At 60.7% G+C, this 26712-nt stretch overlaps 1 protein-coding gene and 1 long non-coding RNA gene across 2 annotated transcripts in view; one reads left to right on the top strand and one right to left on the bottom strand.

Moving 5' to 3' along the window:
• LOC135299762 (uncharacterized) overlaps window positions 1-26712 on the top strand; it is a 200255-nt gene that overhangs the window by 84667 nt on the left and 88876 nt on the right. The window lies entirely within an intron of this gene.
• On the bottom strand, window positions 6833-25684 carry SIGLEC1 (sialic acid binding Ig like lectin 1). Its single transcript, XM_064419217.1, has 22 exons — window positions 25470-25684; window positions 24582-24735; window positions 23784-24143; window positions 23405-23701; window positions 22909-23172; window positions 21886-22139; window positions 20972-21467; window positions 20005-20259; window positions 19116-19418; window positions 18094-18348; window positions 17129-17422; window positions 15871-16125; window positions 14819-15121; window positions 12574-12828; window positions 11488-11793; window positions 11094-11333; window positions 10617-10916; window positions 10012-10530; window positions 9124-9420; window positions 7920-8019; window positions 7299-7371; window positions 6833-7051 (listed from the first exon to the last, which is right to left on the bottom strand). Exons 1-22 carry the CDS (start codon window positions 25482-25484, stop codon window positions 7034-7036), a joined length of 5613 nt encoding a protein of 1870 aa, XP_064275287.1. The 5' UTR covers window positions 25485-25684; the 3' UTR covers window positions 6833-7033.

Consider the following 26712-nt stretch of genomic DNA (forward strand, 5'->3'; position numbering starts at 1 on the left):
GACACCGGGGACACCGGGGGGACACTGAGGGGACACTGAGGGGACACCGGGGGGACACTGAGGGGACACCGGGGACTGCCTGGGACACGAGAGGACGGTGAAAACGCGGGGGCACACTGAGGGGACACCGGGGACTGTGAGGGGACACCGGGGGGACACTGAGGGGACACAAGACTGTGAAGGGACACGGAGGGACTGTGAAAATACATGGGGGACAGTGAGGGGACACCGAGGATGGTGAAAGGACACGGGGGAACCGTGAAGGGACACTGGGGGACACTGAGGGGACACGGGGGACTGCACGGGGACACGGGAGTGTGAGGCGACACGGGGGGACTGTGAGAGGACACGGGGGAACTGTGAAAACACGGGGAGACACTGAGGGGACACCGGGGACACTGAGGGGACACCGGGAATGGTGAAAGGACGTGGGGGAACCGTGAAGGGACACTGGGGGACCGTGAAAACACGGGGGGACACTGAGGGGACACCGGGGACTGTGAGGGGACACGGGGGGACTCTGAAAACGCGGGGGATGATGAGGGGACACGGAAGGACACTGAGGGGACACGGAGGGACTGCACAGGGACATGGGACTGTGAGGGGACACGGGGGAACTGTGAAAACACGAGGGACCCTGAGGGGACACCGGGGACAGTGAAGGGACACGGGGAGATTGTGAGAAAACACTGGGGGACTGCACGGGGACACGGGGGAATTCTGTGGGGACACGGGGGGACACTGAGGGGACACCGGGCATGTGAGGAAGCACGAGGAGACACTGAGGGGACTGCGTGGGGACACGGGACTGTGAAGGGACACCGGGGACAGTGAAGGGACGCGGGGGAATTGTGAGAAAACATTGGGGACTGCACGGGGACACGGGGAAGTTTTGCGGGGACACGGGGGGACACTGAGGGGACACGAAGAGACTGGGGACAACACGGGAAAACTGAAAAACACAGGGGGACAGTGCGGGGACACCGGGAGCTGTTTGGGGACACCCAGAACTGCGTGGGGACACGCGGGGCACGACGAGACCAGGGGACAGTGTAGGGACATGGCAGAAACACGCGGGGACCGTGAGGGGACACGAGGACAAGTTCAAGGACACGGGGGAGCCGTGTAGAAACACGGATGGACAGTGAGGGGACACGGGAATTGTGAGGGGACACCGGGAACTGTGTGGGGACACGGGGAACGGGGCAAAACCTCAGGGACTGTGAGGGGACAACGGGGACACTGTGAGGGGACACGGAGGGGACTGTGAGGGGACATGGGGCACGAGGGGACGGGGACGCTGCAGGACAAACACGGAGACACTGGTAAGCGTGAGGGGACAATGGCGACAGTGCGGGGACACTAGGGGACAGTGCGGGGACACCAGGGCAATGGCCACGCGTGCCGTGGGGCGGTGTCCGGCTGGTGTGAGTGGACACGGCCACACGGCCACGGGGCAGAGCGTGGCCGGCCACCCCTCCCGTCCCCCGGTGGCTTTTGGGGACATCGGGGTGGCCACACCCGTGGTCACACACGGCTTGCTGCGAGTGGCACCGTGTGACCGTGCAGGGACACCCGAGCAGTGTGCCCACCCCGCGGGACCGTGGGTGCCTTTTGTCACCCTCGGGGACATCCCCGCGTGTCCCCAGCCCCGTCGGGCCCGCGCTGAGCTCGGGCAGCGCCGGTTTCGTTACCGGAGCGGCCGCGCCCGGGGAGTGCGGGGTGTCCCCGGTGCGGGAGGGTTGGGGACACCCTCCCCAGGCCTTGGGGACACCCCAGCCCCAGGCCTGGCTGTCCCCAAGCCCGCCAAGGTCTCCCGAGAGCGGGTGCGCTCCTCCCGGCCCGGCCCCGCCGCGCCCGCTCTGCTAAAAAGGAATGAAACGAAATTAAAGGGAATTAAACGAAATCTGGGGGTCCCGGTGGCGCAGCCCCCCCGGGAAGCCCTGCCCCGACACCGAGCCCGTGGCCGAGCCCGCCCGCACCGGGGGGACCCGGGCGGCGCTGCCACCCCGGGTGTCCCCACCCCAAACGAGCGCGGGGACGGCTCCGAGCGCGGGCGGCGGGGCCGGGCAGCCCCGATCCCGGGATCCAGACCTGGGATCCAAACCTGGGGTCCTAAACCTGAGATCCTAAACCTGAGGTCCCGATCCTGGGATCCAAACCTGGGATCCAGACCTGGGATCCAAACCTGGCGTCCTAAACCTGGGATTCCAAACCTGGGATCCTAAACCTGGGGTTCTAAATCTGGGGTCCTAAACCTGGGATCCCGATCCTGGGATCCTAAACCTGGGATCCAAACCTGGGATCCAGACCTGGGATCCAAACCTGGCGTCCTAAACCTGGGATTCCAAACCTGGGATCCTAAACCTGGGATCCTAAACCTGGGATCCTACATCTGGGATCCTAAACCTGGGATCCTAAACCTGGGATCCCGATCCTGGGATCCTAAACCTGGGATCCAAACCTGGGGTCCTAAACCTGGGATCCTACATCTGGGATCCTAAACCTGGGGTCCCAATCCTGGAATCCCTCTCCTGGGATCCTAAACCTGGAATCCTAAACCTGGGATTCCAAACCTGGGATCCTAAACCTGGGGTTCTAAATCTGGGGTCCTAAACCTGGGATCCCGATCCTGGGATCCTAAACCTGGGATCTCGATCCAGGGATCCTAAATCTGGGATCCTAAACCTGAGATCCTAAACCTGGGATCCTAAACCTGAGATCCTGCTCCTGGATGGCTTGCTCCGGCATCCCAATCCTGGGATCCTAAACACGGGATCCAGCTTGGGATCCTGCTCCTGGAATTTCCTTTCCTGGCACCCCTGCTCATCAGAATCAGCTCCTGGGATCCCTCACCTGGGATCCTAAACCTGGGATCCTAATCCTGGGATATCCCACTCCTGGGATCCTGATCTCGGGATCCTGATCTTGGGAACTTAATCTTGGGATCCTGATCCTGGGATATCCTGTTCCCGGGGTCCTAAACATGGGATCCTAAACGTGGGATCCCTCTCCTGGGATCCTAAACCTGGGATCCTGATCCTGGGATCCCTCTCCTGGGACCCCCCGCAGTACCCCGATTCCCGGGATCCCCTCTCCCTCCCGATCTCCATGATCCCTCAGGGATCCCAGCTCCAGGAGTCCCTCTCGGGTCCCTCGGTCCCCCCCTGTCCTCCCGTGTCCCCTCCCACGGCGGGGGTGACACCAGGGTCCCCAAGAGCGGGGGGCAGGGGGGGCGAACCCCCCCATTCTCCACGGATCCTGTGGAAGGGGTAAACTGAGGCACACAGCAGATCTGGGGGGACACAACCATGGGACCCCCCCCAATTTGGGTTTTGGGGTGACCCCGGGCAGAGAAGGGGGACAGGGCAGAGCCTCGAATTCCTCCCGCTTCCCAAGGCACGGGGGAGTCTGGAGTGGTGACAGGGACACCCCGACCCCGCTGGGGACACCCCGACCCCGCTGGGGACAGCCCCCGGCAGGAGGGGACCGCGAGGGGCAGCCACGTGTGACAGGGGGACAGGGAGGTGGTGGCCTGTCCCGTCACCACTGTCACTGCTACCCAAAGAGGGGTGGCCGAGGGGGGGGAGATGTCCCCTCGTGGTGTCCCCAAAGGGCCACCGAGCTGTGCTGTCCCCAGGTAGCGGGGACAGGCGGGAGACACTGCTGGGGACACGCTGGGGACACTGCTGGGGACACACTGGGGACACTCAGGGGACACCCCGGGCGGGCTGTGGTGGCACGGGGAGTCCTGGGAATCCTGGGGGGATCCTAAAGGGGACAATGGGGTTGTCCCAGGATGTCCCCAGAGAGTTCCCACATCCCGCCCTGCTGGGATCGGGCGGGACCCAGGGAGGGACACGGGTGTCACATCGGGCTGGGGACATGGAGCTGTTCACAGAGGGGTCACAGCTGCGTGGGGACACTGTGACACCGCTCACAGGGGTCACACCTGCAAGGGGACAATGTGACACCGTTCACAGGGGTCACAGCTGCATGGGGACAATGTGACACTGCTCATAGAGGGGTCACACCTGCATGGGGACACCAAAACAATGTTCATGGGGGGGGTCACACCTTCATGGGGACACTATGACAGCGCTCACAGGGGTCACACCTGCTTGGGGACAATGTGACACTGCTCAGAGGGGGTCACCCTCCATGGGGACAATGTGACACCACTCACAAGGGGTCACACCCTGCATGGGGACACCAAAACAATGTTCATGGGGGGGGTCACACCTGCATGGGGACACCATGACACCACTTACAGAAGGGTCACCCTGCATGGGGACACTGTGACACCGCTCATAGAGGGGTCACACCTGCATGGGGACACCCAAACAATGTTCATGGGGGGGTCACCCTGCATGGGAACAGTGTGACACTGCTCCCAGGGGTCACACCTTCATGGGGACAGTGTGACGCCGCTCACACGGTGTCACCCTGCATGGGACCCCCCCACACAGGCAGCCCAACCAACCCCTCCCACGGCACCAGGAGCCACCAGCTCCGCTGTCCCTCCTGTCGCCTCCTGTCGCCTCCTGTCCCCGCCTGCCGGCCGGGATTACGGGCTGGCAGCGAATCCCGGCCCCGCTGCGCCGGGAAAGGCCGAGCGCGCTCCCGGCCCGGCAAATCCGCGGCCCCGCGTTCACCCGGCCCGGCCCGGCTCCATGTGACAGCGGGATTTGGCTCGGCGCGGCCCGGGCCAGCCAGGGAGGAGGGAGGGAGGGAGAGACGGCGGCTCAGAGCGCCCGGAGGTGACCCTGGCACCGGGCCCGCAGCACGGGAGCTCCCGCAGCGCTGGCACGGGTTACAGCAGCCTGGCACGGGTCAGAGCAGCCTGGCACCGCGATTCCTGCAGCGCTGGCACGGGTTACAGCAGCCTGGCACGGGTTAAACCATCCAGGAGCCTCAGTTTCTGCAGCCCTGGCACGGGTTAAAGCAGCCAAGCACCCCAATTTCTGATCCCCCTCTGTCCCGGGAGTTCCTGCAGCTCTGGAATGGGTTAAAGAAGCCTGGCACGGGTTAGCAGCCTGGCATCCCGGTTTCTGATCTGCCTCTGTCCCGGGAGTTCCAGCAGGGCTGGCACGGGTTAAAGCAGCCGGGCACCCCAGCCCCGTTCCCGGCTGCTCCCCGCCTTTCCCAGCTCGCCTGGCCCCATGGGTGGAGCCCCCATAACCGCTGGGATCACCCCCAAAGCCCCTCCCTGAGCCCCCAAACCCCGGGATCCCCCCTGCCCTGCTGGGAACAGCCGGGACCTGTTCCCGCTCCTGGTGCGGGCTCAGGGAGCCGATCCTGATCCCAATCCCGATCCCAATCCCCATCCTCATCCTGCTCCTTCTCCCTATTCCACATTCCGCTCCCGATCCTGATCCCAATCCTGCGCCCGATCCCGACCCCAACCCCAATCCCGATCCCAATCCCAATCCCGATTCCAACCCCGATCCTGCTCCTGCTCCCCATTCTACTCCCGATCCTGATCCCAATCCCGCTTCCACTCCCGACCCAATCCCAATCCCGATCCCAATTCCGATCCCGATCCACGGGGGATCCAGGCTGGAATTCCCGAGCTCCGGGCCGGGGAAGCGGGGGGAGGAGGAGGAGGAGGAGGAGGAGGAGGAGGAGGAGGAGGAGGAGGAGGAGGAGGAGGAGGAGGAGGAGGAGGAGGAGGAGCGGGGGGGGGCTCGGCGGGCGCAGGTGGCCGAGGAGGACGCGGGGTGGTGGCACTGGGGGTGGCGGCGCCGGGGGCGGTGGCTCGGGAGCGGAGGGTCCTTGGAAAGGTGACCGCCAGCCCGAGGGCGCGAGCGGCCGGGTCACCTTTGTCACCAGCCGGGCGCAGGTGACAAAGTTTGACCCCGCTGCCCTCGGCGCTCGCGGGGATGGCGGGCGGGGGGGGGGGGGGGGGGTTGGTGACACCGCCCTGTCGCCTCCGCGCTGTCACCACCCCGCCGGCGAGCTGTCACCGCCCTGCCACCCCGCTCGTGACCCTGCCACCACCCTGCCGGCCCTGGGCGGGGGACGGAGTGGGGACAGGGGTGGGGACAGGGATGGGGACACGGTTGGGGATAATGAAAGAAGAGGGGACAGGGATGGGGACACAGGTGGGGACACAGGTGGGGATAGTGAGAGAAGAGGGGACAGGGATGGGGACAGGGATGGGACTGGAGATGGGGATGGAGACAAGGATGAGGACAGGGATGGGGACGAGGAGAGAAATGGGGACAGGGATGGGGACAGGACTGGGGACAGGGATGGGGACACGGACAGGGACAAGAACAGTGACAGGGATGGGAACAGGGATGGGGCTGGAGGTGGCGCGTGGCTCTGGAAATGGGGACGGGGACAAGGACCAGGGCTGGCCCGGGAACAGGACAGGGGACAGGGATGGGGACATGGACACGGACAAGAACAGTGTCCCCACGGATGGGGACAGCCGACACCCTGCTCTGGCAGCGGAACGGGCGCAGAGGGGGGGATTAAACACCCACGGGACCCCCGATCCCAAAGCCCCCCCGTTCCCGGGAAGCTCCAGCTCCACATCCCAAAGCCCCATCCCCGCCGAGGCCAGGTCCGGTGGCGCGGTGGCCGCAGAGTGACCTCTAGAGGCAGCGGGGACACGGCCCGAGGGGACACAGCCCGAGGGGACACGGCCCGAGGGGACACGGCCCGAGGGGACATCGCCCTGCTGCCACCAGCCAGCAGAGTCCCCAGCCCCAGGTCCCCTCATGGCAGGCACCGAGGGGACACGGGTGGCTTGGGGACCCCAGTGTCCCCCTCTCCAAGGACAAGGGACAGCCCGTGACAAACAGGGCGTTCCCAGCACCGGGAGGTTGGATTTTATTCTTGTCCCCGGGGGTTCCCAGCCCAGAGGTGTCACCGGCGCCTGGCACGTGAGGAGGTGACAAGGATCCTTCGGGAAGGGACGAGGGGCTGGAATGGGGCTGGGGGGTCCCCGGGGATGTCCCTGGGTCCAGCCAGGATCGGGAAATTCCAGCGGCCGCAGCTGGCCTGGGGTCCGAGGGCCACCGGGTCAAGATGCTCCGTCCATCTGGAAAAGGTTGGCAGTGGCTGAGGACACCCTGCCCTTGGCTGGACAGGGTGGGGACAGCCACAGCAGTGGTGGCACCACGGGGCCACCAGGCCGGGCCGGAGCCCGGATCCACATCCCATTCCCACCGCGGGGATTCCTGGAAGGGGCCCCCCGAGAGCTCAGGGGACCCCAGGGCTGTCCCCAATAGTGTCCCCAGGGCTGTCCCCAGTGATGTCCCCAGGGCTGTCCCCAGCACTGTCCCCACCTGTGGCAGGTCCTGTTTGCTCCTCAGCTCCAGGGTGTCCTCGGCACGGGACCAGCTCCGGAACTTCCTGATCCTGGCAGGGAGAACAGGGAGCTGCCACCACCCTGGGATCCTTGTCACCGTGCCAGGGTCACTGTCCACCACCCCCAGGGCATTGTCACCACTCCAGGGTCACTGTCCCACCACCCTGGCATCCATGTCACCACTCCAGGGTCATTGTCTGACCATCCTGGGGTCATTGTCACCGTGCCAGGGTCACTGTCCCATCACCCCGAGGTCCTTGTCACCACTCCAGGGTCACTGTCCCACCACCCCCAGGGCATTGTCACCAGGCCAGGGTCACTGTCCCACCCCGGGGTCTCTGTCCTCCCATCCCAGAGTTCCTGTCCCACCCCGGTGTCCCTGTCCCCTGACCCTGGGGTCCCTGTCCCCCCACCCCAGTGTCCCTGTCCTCGTGCCAGGGTCCCTGTGCCACCCTTGTGTCCCTGTTCCCCCACCCTGGGGGTCCTTTTCCTGACATTGGGGACACTGTCCCACCCTGGGGTCCCTGTCCTTGAGCCCCTGGTCCCTGTGCCACCCCGGTGTCCCTGTCCCCCCACCCCGCCCCACCCATGACGTCACCTGGGCCACACCTTCACGGCCAGCAGGGCCACGATGGCGATGGCCACGATGGCCGCGAGGAGCCCGGACAGGACCCGGAAGATGCGCAGGTGGCTGAGGGCTGGGGACAGAGCGGGGGTCACTGCCACCGGCACCCCCCAACCCCAAGAAGGGGACGCTGGGGTGACAAAGTGGGGGACAGGCGGCATTTGGGGTGAGGACACAGGGGGGGAAGTCACCGGTGGGGACAATTGGTGCTCCTGGCTGCCACTGTCCCCTGTCCTAAAGGCCACCCCGCCAGGGACAGGAGGTGTCCCCAACACAGCCACAAGTGCCACCCTCATATTTTGCCCTTTGACCCCATTCCATTGTCCCATCCCATTTCCCACTTCCAGGGATTTTCTTAGGATTTCCAGTCCCTGTTTATGGGATTTTTTTAGGATTTCCAGCTCCCCATTTAGGGGATTTTTTAGGATTTCCAGTTCCCATTTAGGGGATCTTTTTAGGACTTCCACCTCCCCATTTAGGGGATTTTTTTAGGGTTTCCAGTCCCCGTTTAGAGGATTTTTTTAGGATTTCCAGTACCAATTTAGGGGATATTTTTTAGGATTTCCAGTGTCTGTTTAGTTTTTTTTTTTTAGGATTTCCAGTCCCCGTCTATGGGATTTTTTTAGAGTTTCCATTTCCCACTTCCAGGGATTTTCTTAGGATTTCCAGTCTGCATTTAGCGGATTTTTTCAGGATTTTCACATTCCCATTTATGGGATTTTTTAGGATTTCCAGTTCCCATTTAGGGGATTTTTTTAAGATTTCCAGTTCCTGTTTAGGGGATTTTTTTAGGATTTCTACCTCCCCGTTTAGAGGATTTTTAGGGTTTCCAGTCCCCATTTAGGGGATTTTTAGGGTTTCCAGTCCCCATTTAGGGGATTGTTTTAGGATTTCCACCTCCCCGTTTAGGGGATTTTTAAAGGATTAGGAGATTTTTTTAGGGTTTCCAGTCCCCATTTAGGGGATTTTTTTAGGATTTCCAGTCCCCGTTTCAGGGATTTTTTAAAGATTTCCATGTCCCCGTTTAGGGGTTTTTTTAGGATTTCCAGTCCCCATTTAGGGCTTTTTTTTAGGATTTCCAGTTCCTGTGCAGGGGGACTTTTTTAGGGTTTCCAGTCCCCGTTTATGGGATTCTTTTAGGGTTCCCAGTCCCCGTTGAGGCTCCGGCCCCACTCACTGTGGACATCGAAGTCGGCGCTGGCCGTGGCGTTGCCCAGGGCGTTGGTGGCCACGCAGACGTAGCGTCCCCCGGCCGCTGTCCCCACGGCCACGAGCTCCACGCGCAGGGCGTTGTGCGAGGGGGTGGCCCGGACGCCCGGGGTGGCGGCGGGGGACAGGCTGGTGGCCAGGAGGTGGCCGTGGTGGTGCAGGGCCAGCCGGGAGGGCGGGTGGCTCTGGGCCGTGCACAGCACGATGGCCCCGCGGCCGTGCTGGCTCTCCAGGAAGGTGCTCACCGAGACGGCCCGGGGAGGGTCTGGGAGGGGACAGCGAGGGTGGCAGTGCGACACGGGCGGGGACAGCCCCCGCTGGTTTAAAGCGGCCCTGGATTTGTCCCGTCCCACTCATCCCGGTGCTGCGGGATTATTCAAACCCTCTCCCGTCCTTGCCTTGCCACCCCAAAGCTGGAGAATCGTCCTGACTTGGAGATTCTGGGCTCCAAATCTGATTTTTGAGGGGGCAATCCTAAAAAAAAACCCCAAATCCCTTTCCCAAAAGCTTCCTAAGGCATCCCTCTTCCAGCCTGGATCATCATCACACCCTCTCCAGCCCTTTGCTCCCACCTCCTGCTGGGGAACCCCTCAGGCTGGAGCCTTTTGGCTCCAAATCCAACTTCTGAAGGACCAATCCCCAAAAAAACCAACCCAAAATCCCCTTTTCCAGGTCACCAAGAGCTTCCTAGCTCATCCCTTCTCCATCCCGGACCATTCCCACCCCATCCATCCCTGCCCTGGTGGCTTCCCGTGTTCCCCAGCCACTCATTCCGCACCCAGCCAGAAAATTCCTCAGTTCTGCAGCATTTTGGCCCCAAATCTACCTTAAAAAACCAAAAAACAACAACAACAACCAAAAAACCCAAAACCAACCAACCAACCAAACAAAAAAACCAAAAAACAAAAACAAAAAACCAAACCAAAACGAAACAAACCCTCAAAAACAAACAAACAAAAAAAAACCAAACCAAAAAACCCCAAACAAACCCAAAATCCCCAAAGGGAGAAGAGCAGGGCAGGAAGAGGAGCAAACTCCCCTTGCCCTCGCGGAGGTGACACCGGCGACAGCGGCTGGGGACACGCTTTGGAGCGTGCCTGGTGGCGCTGGGGACACTCACAGAGGACACTGAGGCTGAGGGGGACAGAGGTGGCCGTGCCCCACGCCCCGCTGGCCTGGCACTGGTAGGAGCCGGCGTCGGCGCTGGACACGCGGCTGAGGACGAAGGAGCCGGACGGTCCCTCCCAAAGCCACCGCCCGTCGCGGAACCACGTGTAGTTGACACCTCTGTCCCCCCAGGCGGTGGCCGAGCAGCTCATGGTGGCCCTGGTGCCCTCGGGGACTTCCTGCGAGGGCTCCACCGTCAGCGTGACCCCTGAGAGGGGGGGGACATTGGGGACTCCAGGGGTGGCCCGGGGAGCCGGGACCACCCCACACCTTGGGGACTTGGGGACGCCTCACCTGGCACCTGCAGCCGCAGGGACGCGGTGGCCGAGCCGCGGCTGTTGGTGGCCGAGCACAGGTAGAGCCCCGCGTCGCCGGGCTCCAGCCCCGCCATCCCCACCCGCAGCGACGTGGGGGTGGCCCGCACCTCGAAGCGGGGGTCGGAGGGGCCGCGGCTGGTGGCCAGGGGTGGCTGGCCCTGTCCCCTGCTCACGGCGATGTCCGGCGGGGGGACAGCGTCGGCCGAGCAGAGCAGCACGGCCTGTCGCCCCCCGCGGGGCTCCACCAGCGCCGCAAAGCTGGGCTCCTGCGGGGCGTCTGCGGCGACAAGGACAGCGCGTGTCCGCCACACCCCGCCGGGACACACGGGCACCCCCGGGCAGGGGCTGCGCTGTCGCCGCGCGTCGCGGGGTGGCGACACAGACCGGGCGGCGATGTCCCCGCGGGGGTGGCGTGTCCCGCTGTCCCCTCCCGGAGGTGTCGCCCCCCACTCACAGAGCACGGCGAGGGCCACGGCGGGGGCGCGGGGCCCCCGGCCCGCCCGGCAGCCGTAGAGCCCCGCGTCGGAGCGGTGGCCACGGAGCCCCAGCGAGGGCTCGGCTCCCTCTGCCACCCAGCGCCCGTTCTTGAACCACGTGTAGAGGGTGCCCGGCTGCGCGTGAGGGGCCTGGCACGTCAGCGTCACCTCTGTCCCCTCCGCCACCTCGGCCGAGGGTCGCACCAGCACCCTGGTGGCTGCGGGGAGCGGAGAGGGTTTTGGTCACGTTTTCCCTTTCAACCCCAAATCGGTGTCCCCAACCTCCAGCTCCTCCAAAAATTGGGTGCCCCCAATCCTGCACGCTTCAAGGCCCCCCTGGCAGTGTCCCCAAGGCCCTGTCCCCCTCCTCACCTTGCACCCGGAGCGTGAGGGACGCGCGGCTGTCGCCGAGGGCGCTCCGTGCTCGGCACTCGTATTCACCCTCATCCTCCTCGGAGGCTTCCCGGAATTCCAAGCGCAGCGCGTTGGGAGAGGAGGACACGCGGATGCTCTGCCGGGGGCTGTCACCTCCTCTGGGGGGGCTGGAGGCCAGCGGGTGTCCCCCCCTGAGCAGGGTGAGCTGGGCCGGGGGGTGGCTGTCCACGGCGCACAGCAGGATGGTGGCCGTGCCCTGGCTGCTCTCCACGAAGGATTGCAGCCGCAGGTTCCTGGGGGGGTCTGCGGGCCGGGAAAAACGTGGAGAACGGGATAATCGTGGAATTGGTTGGGGTGGGAAAGCTGTCTGAGGTCATGGAGTCCAAGTGTCCCCCCAGCGCTGCCCCAGGCCACATCCCATGGATGGAACTCCACCGCTGCGCTTTCCAGGAGGGAAAATTCCAAAATTCCCAATATCCAACCAAAATCTCCCCTGGCACAGCTTCGGGCCGTGTCCCTTTGTCCTGTCCCTGTTCCTGACCACCCCCTGGCTGTCCCCTCCTGTCAGGAGCTGTGCAGAGCCACAAGGTCCCCCCTGATCCCCCTTTTCTCCAGGCTGAGCCCTTTCCCAGCTCCCTCAGCTTTTCCTGCTGCTCCAACCCTTCATGCCAGGGATTCCCCATGCTCCAGAGCCTCTGTCCCACGTTCATCAGGAAGATTTAGAAATTAACACCATCTTTTTCTCATAAAAAAGGGGAAAAAAATTTCTCACGTTCTGACTCGCAACAACTTTTTTTTAAAAAGTAAAGTCTGGTTTTAATTTTCCCAGTCAGGGATAAAAAAAGTCCTAAATCCAGCATTAAAGGCGAGGATTTTCCTGCTGGGTTTGGTGTGGAGCACAAGGAAACTTGGAGAAGGTTTTGGGGTTTCTGGGCAGGTCTGGGGTGTAAAGCTTGGCTTAATTATCCTCTGGAATATATTTTTTGAGCTCCCCTAATTAATTAATCCCTCCAGATTAAATCCAAATTAAGAACTGACTGAGGGGTGACACCAAGTGACACGAAGCTGCCCTTGGGGACTCACAGAGGACGTTGAGGGTGGCAGGGGTGGCACTGTGGTTCCGGGCCGGGGTCCGTACGGAGCACTGGTAGGAGCCGGCGTCGGAGGCGGTGACCCCAGGGAAGGTGAGATTTTGGGAAGAGCCGGTGCCCAGCCACACCTGGTTCCGGTACCAGGTGTAGCTCAGCACGTCCCGGTCCCCTCCTGCCACCGCACAGGTGAGGGTGGCAGTGTCCCCTTCCCGCACGTCCGGGGACGGCCAGATCCAGACCCGGGCGGCTGCAGGGGAAGGGAGGAAAAATGGTGATCCCTCACTTCCAGGAAAAAGTGGGGATCCCTCATTTTCCAGGAAAAAGTGGTGATCCCTCAATTTCCAGGAAAAAGTGGGGATTCCTCACTCCCAGGAAAAAGTGGGGATCCCTCACTTTCCAGGAAAAATGGTGATCCCTCATGTTCCAGAAAAAAGTGGTGATCCCTCACTTTCCAGGAAAAAGTGGGGATTCCTCATTTTCCAGGAAAAAGTGGGGATTCCTCACTTTCCAGGAAAAATGGTGATCCCTCATTTTCCAGGAAAAAGTGGGGATCCCTCAATTTCCAGGAAAAATGGTGATCCCTCAATTTCCAGGAAAAAGTGGGGATCCCTCAATTTCCAGGAAAAATGGTGATCCCTCACTTTCCAGGAAAAAGTGGTGATCCCTCAATTTCCAGGAAAAAGTGGGGATCCCTCAATTTCCAGGAAAAAGTGGGGATCCCTCACTTTCCAGGAAAAAGTGGGGATCCCTCAATTTCCAGGAAAAAGTGGGGATCCCTCAATTTCCAGGAAAAATGGGGATCCCTCACTTTCCAGGAAAAAGTGGGGATCCCTCAATTTCCAGGAAAAAGTGGTGATCCCTCAATTTCCAGGAAAAAGTGGGGATTCCTCAATTTCCAGGAAAAAGTGGGGATTCCTCAATTTCCAGGAAAAATGGTGATCCCTCACTCCCAGGAAAAAGTGGGGATCCCTCATTTTCCAGGAAAAATGGTGATCCCTCACTTTCCAGGAAAAAGTGGGGGTCCCTCAATTTTCAGGAAAAAGTGGTGATCCCTCATTTTCCAGGAAAAATGGTGATCCCTCGCTTTCCACAGTGGGAAAAGTCAGGGAGTTGCAGCGTGGTAAAAAGAGGTAACGACCACCACAACCCACAGGTGCCACCATTCCCGTGGTGTTCCCACGGATTTGTTTGGGATGCTCCATCCCTGGCAGTGTCCAAGGTCAGGTTGGATAGGGCTTGGAGCAGCCTGGGATAGTGGCAGGTCCCTGCCAATGGCATGGGTGGGATTGATGGGATTTAAGATCTCTCCCAACCCAAACCACTCCATGATTCCATGGGTCCATGGTTCCATGATTCCATGGTTCTTGGGGTGATGCCAGCAGGGCAGTGCCATGGATGGATGCCAGCCTTTGGAATCACATCCAAGCAGAGCCCTGTCCCTTTGCTACACTCCCAGGACACTTGCAGCTGTCTGGGAATACCGCCATTCCCATAAACACAGATTCTCCCCATTTTTTCCCCCATTTTCATCCTGTCCATCCTATTCCAGATGCTCTCCACACTCCCTCCCCCATTCCCATCCTTACACCTCATCACCATAACCCAAATCCTATCACTCCGTCTGCTGCCTGCAGCTCTCCATCCCCTTCCCACCCTATTCCCATTCCCATTCCCATTCCCATTCCCATTCCCATTCCCATTCCCATTCCCATTCCCATCCCATGGATCCCATCCCATAGATCCCATCCCATCCTATGAATCCCATCCCATGGATCCCATCCCATCCCATCCCATCCCATCCCATCCCATCCCATCCCATCCCATCCCATGGATTCCATCCCATGGATCCCATCCCATCCCATGGATCCCATCCCATCCCATGGATCCCATCCCATCCTATGAATCCCATCCCATGGATCCCATCCCATCCATGGATCCCATCCCATCCTATGAATCCCATCCCATGGATCCCATCCCATCCTATCCCATGGATTCCATCCCATGGATCCCATCCCATCCCATGGATCCCATGGATCCCATCCCATGAATCCTATGGATCCCGTGGATCCCGTGGATCCCATCCCATGGATCTCATCCCATTCCCATGGATCCCATGAATCCCATCCCATCCCATGGATTCCATGGATCCCATCCCATCCCATGGATCTCATCCCATCCCATGGATCCCATACTATCCCATGGATCCCATCCCATGGGTCCCATCCCCAGTGACTCACCGCCTCCGGAGAAGTTCCCGGTGGCGCTGGCGTTGCCGTGGGCGTTGGTGGCCACACACTGGTACTCGCCCTCGTCCTGCAGCAGCACGGGGTGCACGCGGACACGCAGCGTGTTGGTGGCCGCGGTGACACTGAGCCGTGGCTGGGGGACAGGCGGTGACAGCGCCGTGGAGGCCACCAGGGCCCCGTCCTTGAAGAGAGCCAGCTGTGCCGGCGGGGAGCTGTCCACGGAGCACTCCAGGATCCCGCGCTGGCCCGCCGGAGGCTCCAGGAAGGTGCTGAGCACCGGCACCCGCGGGGGGTCTGCGCGGGAGGGTGGGAGAGACTCGAGGATGCACCCAGAGACCCCCAGGACCCAGCGAGGTGCCAGCGTCCACAGGGCGCCATCCCATTGGTGCCATCCCATTGGTGCCATTCCAGTGGTGCCAGCCCCTTGGCACCATCCCATCTCAGCATGATTCCAGAGGTGCCATTCCAGTGGTGCCATCCCATCGGTGCCATTCCAGTGGCACCATCCCATCTCAGCACCATTCCAGCGGTACCATCCTGTTGGCATCATGCCAATGGCATCGTTCCAGTGGTATAATCCCATCCCAATGGCACCATCCCATTGGCACCATTCCACTGGTCCCATGCCATCCCATGCCATCCCCATCTAATTTTCTCTCATTCAGTCTCATCCCATCCCATCCCATCCCATCCCATCCCATTGCATTTCCTCCCCATCTCGTTTTATCCCACCCCAATTCCATCCCATCCCAAATCATCCCAATTCTTCCCATCTCAATTCTGTTCCATCCCATCCCATCCCCTCCCGTCCCGTCCCGTCCCATCCCATCCCATCCCATCCCATCCCATCCCGTCCCGTCCCGTCCCGTCCCGTCCCGTCCCGTCCCATCCCATCCCATCCCATCCCATCCCATCCCCTCCCGTCCCGTCCCGTCCCGTCCCATCCCATCCCATCCCATCCCATCCCATCCCATCCCATCCCATCCCATCCCATCCCATCCCATCCCATCCCATTCCCCAGTCCCCTGGCGGGTCCCACTCACAGCAGACGTGCAGGGTGACAGCGGGGGACACGCTGGTCCCCGCGGAGCCCCGGGCCCGGCAGTGATAGAAGCCGGTGGCAGTGCTGGTGACACGGGACAGCACGAGGACACTGTCAGGACCCTCCTGGAGCCACTTGCTGTCCTTGTACCAGGAGTAGACGGTGCCGCCCTGTGGCTCGCCGGCCACCTGGCACATCAGGGACACGTTGTCACCTTCCAGCACCTCCGAGGACGGTGAGATCAGGACTCGGGTGGCTGGAGCAGGGACAGTGCCAGCTCAGAGGGGACAGGGCAGAGCTCAGCACTGCCGGTGTCCCCTCGTCACTTCCAGAGCCTGTGGGGCACAATATTCCCACTCTGTCCAAGGATCTGGGACAGCCCCGATGTGATATTGGTGCTCCCTGTCCCCTTAGGGTGTCCCCAGCTCCTCCTGGAGATGCCAAGGGCTGAGGTGTTGGAATATGGGCAGGGGGTGGCACTTGGGGGCATCTGGTGGCACTGGGAGGATCTGGTGGAACTGGGAGAGATCTGGTGGCATTTGGAGTGTAGACATGAGGCCATTCCCATGGGATGCACCACTCTGATGCCTGGGTGGGACCTGGCGGCACTGGGAGAGATCTGGTGGCACTGGGATTGCAGACATATGGTCATTCCCATGGGAAGGGCCACTCCGAACCCTGGAAGGGATCTGGTGGCACTGGGATTGCAGACACATGGTCATTCCCATGGGATGGGCTGCTCTGATCCCCGAGAGTGACCTGGTGACACTGGGAGGGATCTGGTGGCACTGGGATTGCAGACACATGGTCATTCCCATGGGATGGGCTGCTCTGATCCCCGAGAGTGACCTGGTGACACTGGGAGGGATCTGGTGGCACTGGGAGCACAGACACGAGGTCATTCCCATGGGATGGGCTGCTCTGATCCCTGGGAGAGATCTGGTGGCACTGGAAGGCACCTGGTGGCACTGGGATTGCAGACATGAGGTTATTCCCATGGGATGGGCTGCTCCGATCCCTGGGAGGGACCTGGTGACACTGGGAGTAGAGACATGAGGTCATTCCCATGGGAAGGGCCGCTCTGATCCCTGGGAGGGATCTGGTGGCACTGGGAGAGATCTGGTGGCACTGGGAGCACAGACATGTGGTCATTCCCATGGGACAGGCTGCTCTGATCCCTGGGAAGGATCTGGCGGCACAGACACATGGTCATTCCCATGGGCTGCTCCACTCCAACCCCCGAATCCCGGGCTCCCCACCTTGCACCCGCAGGTAGAGCCGTCGCTCCGCGGAGCCGTGCGCGTTGGTGGCCGTGCACCGGTAGCTGCCATCGTCGTCCGGTGTCACCTCCCGGATCTCCACACGCAGCGAGTTGGGGACAGCGGAGACGGTGACCCGTGGGCTGGTCCCGCCGGCGCTGGTGGCCACCAGCTCCTGGTCACGGAGCAGGGCCAGCTGGGCCGGGGGGTTGCTGGCCACGGAGCACTGGAAGATGGCCAGGGAGCCCTGCTCGGCCTCCAGGAAAGCCGTCAGGAGAGGGTCCCGAGGGGGGTCTGCGAGGGGGAATGGGAGGAGAGGCTGGGAACCCCATCGGGAGAGGGGTCCTGGGGAGGGGTCACTGCTCTGGGGTTCTGGGAAAGAGTGGGAAAAGAGGGAAAGGGGAAAGGGAAAAGGGAAAGGGGAAAGGGGAAAGGGGAAAGGGAAAGGGGAAAGGGGAAAGGGGAAAAAGGAAAATGAAGGAGAAGGGAAAAGGGAAAAGGGAAAAGGGAAAAGGGAAAAGGGAAAGGGGAAAGGGGAAAGGGGAAAGGGGAAAGGGGAAAGGGAAAAGGGAAAAGGGAAAAGGGAAGAGGAAGGAAAAGAGAAAAGGGAAAAGGGAAAAGGGAAAAGGGAAAAGGGAAAAGGGAAAAGGGAAAAGGGAAAAGGGAAAAGGGAAAGGAAGGAAAAGGGAAAAGGGAAAGGAAGGAGAAGGGGAGAGGAAAAAGGAAAGAAGAAAAAGGAAAAAGGTAAAAGGAAAAAGGAAACAGAAGGGGATGGTGAAGGCCAAGGGAATGGGAAAGGAAACACAAAAGGGAAAGGAAAAGGAAAAAGGGGAAATTGAAAAGGGGAAAAGGGGAAGAGAATGGGAAGTGAAAAGGAAACAGAAGGAGGAGGGAAGGGCAAAGGGGAAATTGAAAGGAAAAGTGAAAAGGGAAGAAGGGGAGAAAGGAAAGGGAAGGGGACGCACACAGCACATCCAGGAGGACGTCGGGAGAGCTCCGGCTGCTGCCCGCGGTGCTGGCCCGGCACCGGTAGAGCCCGGTGTCCCTGCTGACCACCGGCTGCAGCACCAGCGAGGCGGCCGAGCCCGTGGAGATCTGCTGCCCGTCGTGGTACCAGGTGATGTTGGGGACAGCCGTGGAGCCGCTGCTCAGGTGGCAGGTGAGGGTGGCATTGTCACCCTCCAGCACGCGGGGGGATGGGGACACGGTGACATTGGCAGCTGTGGGCAGGAGGAAATGGGGTCTGGTGTCAGTGGTGGGGTGACAATCCCCCAAAGCCACCAAAGGACATCATGGCTACCCCAGAGGGCAAGTTCCAGCTGACCCCTCAATGCCGTGGTGGGGACAGCTCTGAGCCTGGCAGTGCCACCAGCCCAGGGACATCCCTTGGCCACGTTTACTCGGTGTTCCTGTCACACAAAGCCAGGGAATCCCCACCAGGGGCTGGAATGTCATGGTGGAGCCAACATGTCTGAATATCATGGACATGTGACATTTCCATGTGGTGTTTCCATGTCTGGATTTCATGGACATGTGACATTTCCATGTGGCATTTCCATGTCTGGATTTCATGGACATGTGGCATTTCCATGTGGTGTTTCCATGTCTGGATTTCATGGACATGTGACATTTCCATGTGGCATGTCCATGTGGAGTTTCCATGTCTGGATTTCATGGACATGTGGCATTTCCATGTGGAGTTTCCATGTGGAGTTTCCATGTCTGGATTTCATGGACATGTGACATTTCCATGTGGCATTTCCATGTGGCGTTTCCATGTCTGGATTTCATGGACATGTGACATTTCCATGTGGAGTTTCCATGTCTGGATTTCATGGACACGTGGCATTTCCATGTGACACTTCTGCCCCTCCTGCCACCATCTCCTGAGCTTGCCTCCCTCCCCAGCATTCCCTTCCCACGCTCCCCTCTCTCAGAACATTCCCAGATGCCACAATCCTGTCCCCTGTCCCCTGTCCCCACTCACTGTCAGCCTTGAAATCCACAGTGGCGCTGGCGCTTCCTTGGGAATTCCCAGCCTGGCACACGTAAATCCCCTCATCCTCCACCACCACATCCTGGATTTCCACCTTCAGGCTGTTGTAGGAGCTGGTGATGTGGACCCTGGGGCTGGTGGCTTGGGGACAGCCCTGGGTGCAGGCGATGGCATCGTCCCCTCTCCGGAGGGTGAGGTTGGACTCGGGATCGCTCTCGACGGAGCACTGGATGATGCCCAGGCGCCCACCCTGGCTCTGCAGGAACGAGCTCAGCACCGGCTGCCTCGGGGGGTCTGTGGGGGAAAACTGGATCCATGAGGTTGGGAAAACTCCCGGAATCCAAGGGGTTGATGCTTCCAGCACCGCCTGATCATCCAGGTTGGATGGGGTTTGGAATAATCTGGGGCAGTGGGAGGTGGTCCTGCCAAGGGGAGAGGGGTTGGAATGAGAAGGGCTTTGAGGTCCCTCCCAACCCAATCCAGGGAAAAAACACCACTGGATGCAACGGGAAAACCCTCAGAATCCATGGGATTGATGCTCCCAGTGCTGCCTGAGGAACTCTTGGACATCCAGGTTGGACGTGGTCTAGGGGTGCCCATGGCAGAGGGGTCAGAACGAGATGGGTTTTGACGACCCCCAAGCCCAAACCTTTCGTGGTTCTACGAACATTAACTGTTAAAATTCTTGGGAAAGTGGGAATGCTCCAAATTCCTCCTCCCCAAAACTCCCAGATTTACCCACCAAAGGGAATTTTTCACCCTCCCCACATTCCTGCCCAAGAGCTCTTTGGCTGGCTGGTGGGGATGGGGGAAACCCATCAGGGTGGGACCACCCCCAGCTCAGCCCCAGGACCCTTTGGAATTCCCACGGGACACTCACAGAACACTCGGAGCGGGACAGCCTCTGACGTGTCGCTGCCGTTCCTGCTCTGGACCTGGCACTGGAAGGCGCCGGCGTCGTCCCCGCGGATGGACGGGAATTCCAAGGTCGGGAGTGAGCTCTCCTGGAGCCTCCGGCCGTTCCTGTACCAGGTGTAGAGCGGCTTCTCGGCCGTGTCCCCTGTCCCCACGCAGGTCAGGGTGACCGCGGTCCCCTCTGTCACCTCCGCTGAGGGCTGGATCAGGAGCCCTGCAGCTGGAGGAGGGTGGGAGAGGGATTTCAGGGAAGGAGGGAAATCCTTCCCACGGACCCAACCAGCTACAATTCCCTGTTGGGCTTCCCTGAATCCCCTCCCTCATCGTGGGTCTTTGGGGGGTGACATTCCCTGGGGACACCGCACAGGCCAATGGGGCCTTTCCTGACCCTTTCCTGCTTTTTCCAAGTGCCAGGTTCATCCAGGTGACTTTTTCCCGGGAAAGACCCTGTCCCCTCTTCCTGCTGGCTGGGCCTTGCCTGACTTCCAGCTCCCCACTGGGACACCCAAATCCAGGTTTGGTTTCTCTGGAACTGGGCTTTGAGGTTTCTTTTGGGCTTTTTTGGGATCCTAAAGGATGTCCCTCTTGGATATGGTTTTGGGGGACTTTTCTCCCCTTCTGCTGCCTCTGTCACCCAAAATTACCCAGACTTGGGGGCCAGGGGACAGTGACTGGTGGGGACGGATGAGGCAGAAAAGTTTGGATGAATTTACTAATTTTTGGCATTTTGTGAAACAAAACCCAGGAGCCTCTCCAGCTCCAGAAGCAGCTCTGACCCCGCTGAGGAGGGGGCACCACACAGCCCCCAGGACACCGATGTCCCCCAGTGCCACCACAGGGCCCCCCCAGCTCTGTGGGCTGCGTGTCCCCCCAATTTTGGGGGTTCATCCTCACCCCAAACCCAGGAGCAGCGGCGTCACCCCGGGACTCACCGCGGGTCACCAGGACCTTGGTGGCACTGGCGTTGCCGTGGACGTTTCTGGCGGCGCAGCGGTACTTCCCGCTGTCCCGGGGTCCTGCATCCCGGATTTCCAGCCGCAGGGAATTGCGGGAGGCGGTGACACCGAGCCGCTGGCCCAGGGCCACCTGCGCCCCGCTGGTGGCCAGCACGGTGCCATCGCGGTCGATGGCCAGGGTGGCCGGGGGGTGGCTGTCCACAGTGCAGCGGACGATGACCAGCCGGCCACCCTGGGTCTCCTGGAAGAGCGTGAGGGTGGGAATTCGGGGTGGATCTGTGGGATGGGAGAGGATGCTGAGGTCAGGATGTCCTCGTGGTGTGGTCACAGGGAAAATCCCGGAGTGGTTTGAGTTGGAGGGGACATTAAATCCCAGCTGGTCCCATGGGCAGGGACACCTTCTACTAGCCCAGGTGGCTCCAAGCTCCATCCAGCCTGGCCTTGGGCACTTCCAGGGATGGGAAGTGTCCCCCTACCCAACCTGGATGTCACAATCTGCATGTCCTGTGTGTCACCAGGTCAGATTTACCCCAAAATTGTCACAACCAATCCATGGCTGGGTTATTTTCCCGCTGAAAACCTCCTGAGCTGTTCTCATCCTGCTGGATTCTCCATGAAAAACCTCCCCAAATCTTACGGAATGGAGGGGATTAGTGGGAGATGCTGCGATGGACACATCCCAAATGTCACTTTAATGTCACCTTCACACCTGCCTCATGGCCAAAATTTGTTGTATTCCCATAAAATTCAACCATCAGGACTGACCCCTCTCACCTACCCCTGGGGCGCTCAGGAAGAGGCTTTGCCATGAACCTTTTTGGGGGATTTCCCGGATTTTGTGGGGTTTGCACAGCCCCGTGTGGCAGGAGCTGGTGGCACTCACACGTCACGCTGAGGCTGATGGCCTGGGCCGTGTCACTGCCCTGGCTGTTGGTCACTTGGCAGGAGTAGTAGCCGGCGTCACCGGCGGCCACCGCGGGGAAGACGAGGGTGTGGGCCGGGCCCTCCTTGAGCCACGCGCCGTTCTTGTACCAGGTGTAGGTCAGCTCCTCGGGATGTCCCTCCCGCCCGGGGACATCGCAGGACAAGGTGGTGGCCGTCCCCTCGCGCACCTCGGCGGCGGGGCTGGCCGAGACCTCTGCGGCTGAGGGAGAAGGGACACGTTCAGGATGGACCTGGGACAGGAAAACAGAATGCCCACCCCAAATCCCCCATTCCAGAGCCTGGGAGAAGATGGAAGCCCCAACAACAGAGCTGGGGGACATTTGGGTTTGTCCCCTGCCACCAGCTGGGGACAGCCGGCTTTAGAGAAAAGCCCCGGGGGCCAAACTCATGGTGGGTGGGGAAGGGTCTGTCACCTCTCAGGGTGGGCTCGGGGGGATTTGGGGGGAGCACAGGGACCTGTCTTGGGGGAGATGCTCCCTGTGGGATTCCAGCTCAGGCAGGGAAGGCTGGGATTTGTCTTTGCTGTGGGATCTGGTGGGAAGATGAACCTTTCCCTTCCTGTGGGGGTGGGGAGGGGCTGGGCTGGAATTCCCGGAGAAGCGGGGATCCCTGGAACCCTGGAAGTGCCCCAGGCCAGGCTGGACATGGCCTGGATCCACCTGGGATAGCGGGAAGTGCCCTGCACCCACAGGGATGGGAATGATCCCTAAGGTCCCTTCCCACCACGGCTCTGGATCTCCACAAGCTCCCAACCCCTTCCCAGCTCTGCTCCCTGTCCCTGGCTGGAAATCCCTCCCTGTTTTCTGGGATCACCAAGACAAGGGACACAGGTGTGGCACAACGGGGCCACCACCCTCCTCCTGCACGGACACCCCAATTCCCAGACCTCTGGCAACACTGGCCACCTCCATCCTGGTCCATGCCACCCCAATGCGGACGCTCAGCACGTCCCGCCCCGTGGCACTTACAGAACACGCGGAGGGTGACAGGAGGTGACACCCCCGTGCCGAGGGCGTTCTGGGCCTCGCAGTGGTACCGCCCGTGGTCCTCACGGCGCACGCCCCGCAGGGCCAGCACCCGCTCGGTGCCCACGGCCACCCCGTCCTTGTACCAGTGGTACCCCGAGACCGGGGGGTGGCTGCTGCCAACCTCGCAGCTCAGGGTCACCGTGTCACCCACGCCGATGTTCCCCGAGGAAGGGCTCAGCGACACCTGCGTGTCCTTGGGGGAGTCTGTGGGGGACACGGAGGGACGTGGTGGGCACAGGGGGCTGTCACCACCCTGGGGCACGGAAAAGGGGACGTGCGTGACAGGAGGTGGCACCCAAGGGACAGATGGGGCCAGGGAGCAGGAAAGGGAGGGAGAAGCGGGAGGAAAAATGCTGCAGGGAAGGAGAGGGTGGCAGGAGGGGGACGTGGCCGTGGTGGCCGTGACAGAGGTGTCCCCTGTCCCCGCCCCACGTACGCCTGACCCGCAGCACCACCTCCGTGCTCGCCCTCTTGGATCCGTCGGAAACCACGCAGAGCAGCTTCTTGGAATGGTCCTTCCAGGTGAAGGAGCTGGCCAGGGTCACCTGGTGGCTGACCCCGCTGGTGTCCAGCTGGACGTGGCTGGACACCTCGGACACCCGGGGGTCGTAGCCCTCCCAGCGCAGGACGCTGCCACCCCCGGGACAAAAGTAGGGCGTGGAGCACTCCAAGGTGGACCTTTGTCCCTCGGTCTGCTCCTCGCTGCCGGTGACACCGGGACGCTCCAGATCCTCTGGGATGGAGAGCAGAGGGCAGGATGACCTCGTGGAATGGGCAAGAAGGGAATTTTTTGGGAATTTCGGTGTTTTACCCACCCGAAATGCTCAGGGTCACGTCCCGCGACGCCGACCAGCGGTCGCCGTTGATGATCTCGAAGCGGAACCTGTAGAGGCCACTGTCCCCCGGTGTCACCCCCTGCAGCAGCAGGGTGCAATTCCGAGCCTTGGGGTCCCCCAGGAGCTGGGCACGACCCCTAAAACGGGGATCCACGTCCTGGGGGGTGGTGGAGTGGAACACAAGCGTCCTCTGGCCGTCGTAGTCCTTGTACCAGATGGCCACGATGCCGTCGGCGGTTGTCACACCCAGGGGGTAGCTGAAGGTGCAGGGGACAACCAGGCAGGACCCCCCGCTGGCCTTCAGGAACTCGGGGTAGGAGACCCCCCAGGAGCCGAGGGCTGCGCCAGGGAAAATCGGGGTCAGGGAGCCAGAAGTGTCCCCACTTCCCCCAGGACATTTTGGGGACATGTCACCTGTGCTTGATGGGGAAGGTGAGAGAGGAGATGGGAATTTGGGATAAACCCCTGCCACGAGGAGGTTTTGGGGTGGAGAAGGGGGAGATGACCACGAAAAGCTGGATCTTTTGGGCCTAAATAATGGGGGAAAAGACATCCTGGGGTCCCAAATTTATTTCCTCACCCCAGTGCCTTATCCTTGCTGCCACGGCCTGGTTGTCCCCTTGTCACCCCATCCCTGTCCATCAGGAGTGTGGGATCATGGCAAATCTCCCCAGGAGCAGCCTTGGGATCCCCCAGATTCCTGCCTGGCTCTACTCCCACCCACCGGGGCCTCCAGTCCCGCAGGGGACAATCCCAAGGGTGTCACTGTCCCCATACCTGGCGGGACGAGGCTGGCCAGGAGCACGAGGCAGCAGGGCAGGCGCATGGTGGCACTGCCGGGGGACACGGGGGACACAGGGTCACGCCGGCACAGGGGACCCCGGGGACAGCAGGAGGCGGCTGAGGACCTCGGAATGGGTGGGATGGATCCCTGTGGGATAAATCCTGCTGGAATCAGAGCAGTCCTCAACATGGGGGAAGGAAAAGGAAGGAAGGAAGGAAGGAAGGAAGGAAGGAAGGAAGGAAGGAAGGAAGGAAGGAAGGAAGGAAGGAAGGAAGGAAGGAAGGAAGGAAGGAAGGAAGGAAGGAAGGAAGGAAGGAAGGAAGGAAGGAAGGAAGGAAGGAAGGAAGGAAGGAAGGAAGGAAGGAAGGAAGGAAGGAAGGAAGGAAGGAAGGAAGGAAGGAAGGAAGGAAGGAGAAACAGAAAAAAATTAAAAAATAAAAAAAGGAATAAAAGAGAAAAAGAGGAAAAGAGAAAGAAGAAGAGAAAGAAAAAGAAGAAGAAAAAGAAGAAGAAAAAGAAGAAGAAAGAGAAAAGAAAAAGAAGAAGAAAAAGAAGAAGAAAAAGAAGAAGAAAATGAAGAAGAAAAAGAAGAAGAAACCAAGAGGAAAACAAACCCAGAGAATTATTTAAAGCATTTTACGGCTTTTTGCAGCTCCAGACAAACTCCTGACATTCCTTTCAGTTTCGCCCCTCATCGTTCCGTGACAAACCAGAATAATTTCCCCCTGAACTTTTTCCCAATATCCCGGAAATCAGCGATCAGATTGCCGTGAGCTCCGATTCTCCTCTGAGCACTCCTGGGTCTGTCCCTGAGGAACGAGGCCTCTCCCAGCCCCCCGCTCCAGCCTTTCCCTCTCCACCATCCCCTCCTTCTCCGATACCTCCTCTTCCCACATCTGTATCCAATTTCCTCACCGCTCCTTGGATTTCGGGCTGGATTTCCCGCTCCGCAGAGCTTTACTTGAGATTTTTTCCAGACTATGAGCACAGAGAATGGCTGGGGTGGCCCCTGGGTGTCGATGCTTGGAGGGGGGGACGATGTGAGGCCACAAATTGTCACGGGATTCGTGCCGGAAGAGGAAGGAAGAGCTGGGATCCAGCCCCCAACTCGTGCTGGTGCCAAGTTTCGTTTCTTCTGCTGGGTTTCTCCCGGTTTCGATTCCTGAGGGCCCCTGGGGATCCCTCGGGATGGGCACCCAGCAGGGACAGTGGCCCGTGGTGGGGCCCTGCTGCTCGGAATTCCAAGGGTTGTCAAGATTTCTAGGAAAACGCTTCTTGGTGTGGGGCTGGATGGGGCTTGGGGGGGACCTGGGGAGGGGAAGGTGTCCCTGGTGCCCCTAAATGGGATTTAAGGAATGGGTTGGGATGGGAGGGGTGGAAATCTCGTCTCGTTCCCATGGGCAGAGACATCTCCTGCTGTCCCAGGTGGCTCCAAACCCAGTCCAACGTGGCCTTGGACATTTCCAGGAATGGGGCAGCCACAGCAAATCTGGGAATTCCATTCCAGAACCTTTCCACCCTCAGAGGGAGGAATTTTTTCCCAATTTCCCCCCGTCCCTGCAGTTCAAAAGTCACTTTTTGGCACAGGAATGAGCACGGAGAGGGGACATTCCCAGTGTGGGACCCTTCAGCTCCATCACATCCCAAAGAAACAGGGACCATGGGGTGGTGGGACACCATTCCTTGGGATAAGGGATGGATGTGACCCCTTCCAAGCCTGGATCTGATTCCTGGAGTTCCAGGCACTTCCCTGGCTCCAAGCAGGAGATGGACGAGGCTGATCCCAAAGGCATCCTCCATGAGCCACCCTCACCCCTCATCCCTGTCCCTAGAATTCCCGTCCTTTCCCATCCCTGGAGAACCACGGCGTTACCTGGAAGCGGCGGTGGCTCTGGCAGTGCCACCTCCGGAGCGGTGGCATCGGAAGCCGCCTGTCCCCGCGCTCAGGGACGTCCCTTTATGGGCTGGGGGAGGAGGGTGAGGAGCCCCAAACCGCAGCACTTCCCCCTTCGGTGTCCCTGCTCGGATTTTGGGAAGTGGCGACAGCGGCAGCTTTTCCCTAATTCCGTGGTTTTGGGGCCAGGGTGGGTTTGGAGCGCTCTGAGGTCTCTGGGTTTGGGGTCC

The sequence above is a fragment of the Passer domesticus genome, chromosome 4 (genome assembly GCF_036417665.1).
Source record: "Passer domesticus isolate bPasDom1 chromosome 4, bPasDom1.hap1, whole genome shotgun sequence".
Classification (NCBI taxonomy): domain Eukaryota; kingdom Metazoa; phylum Chordata; class Aves; order Passeriformes; family Passeridae; genus Passer; species Passer domesticus.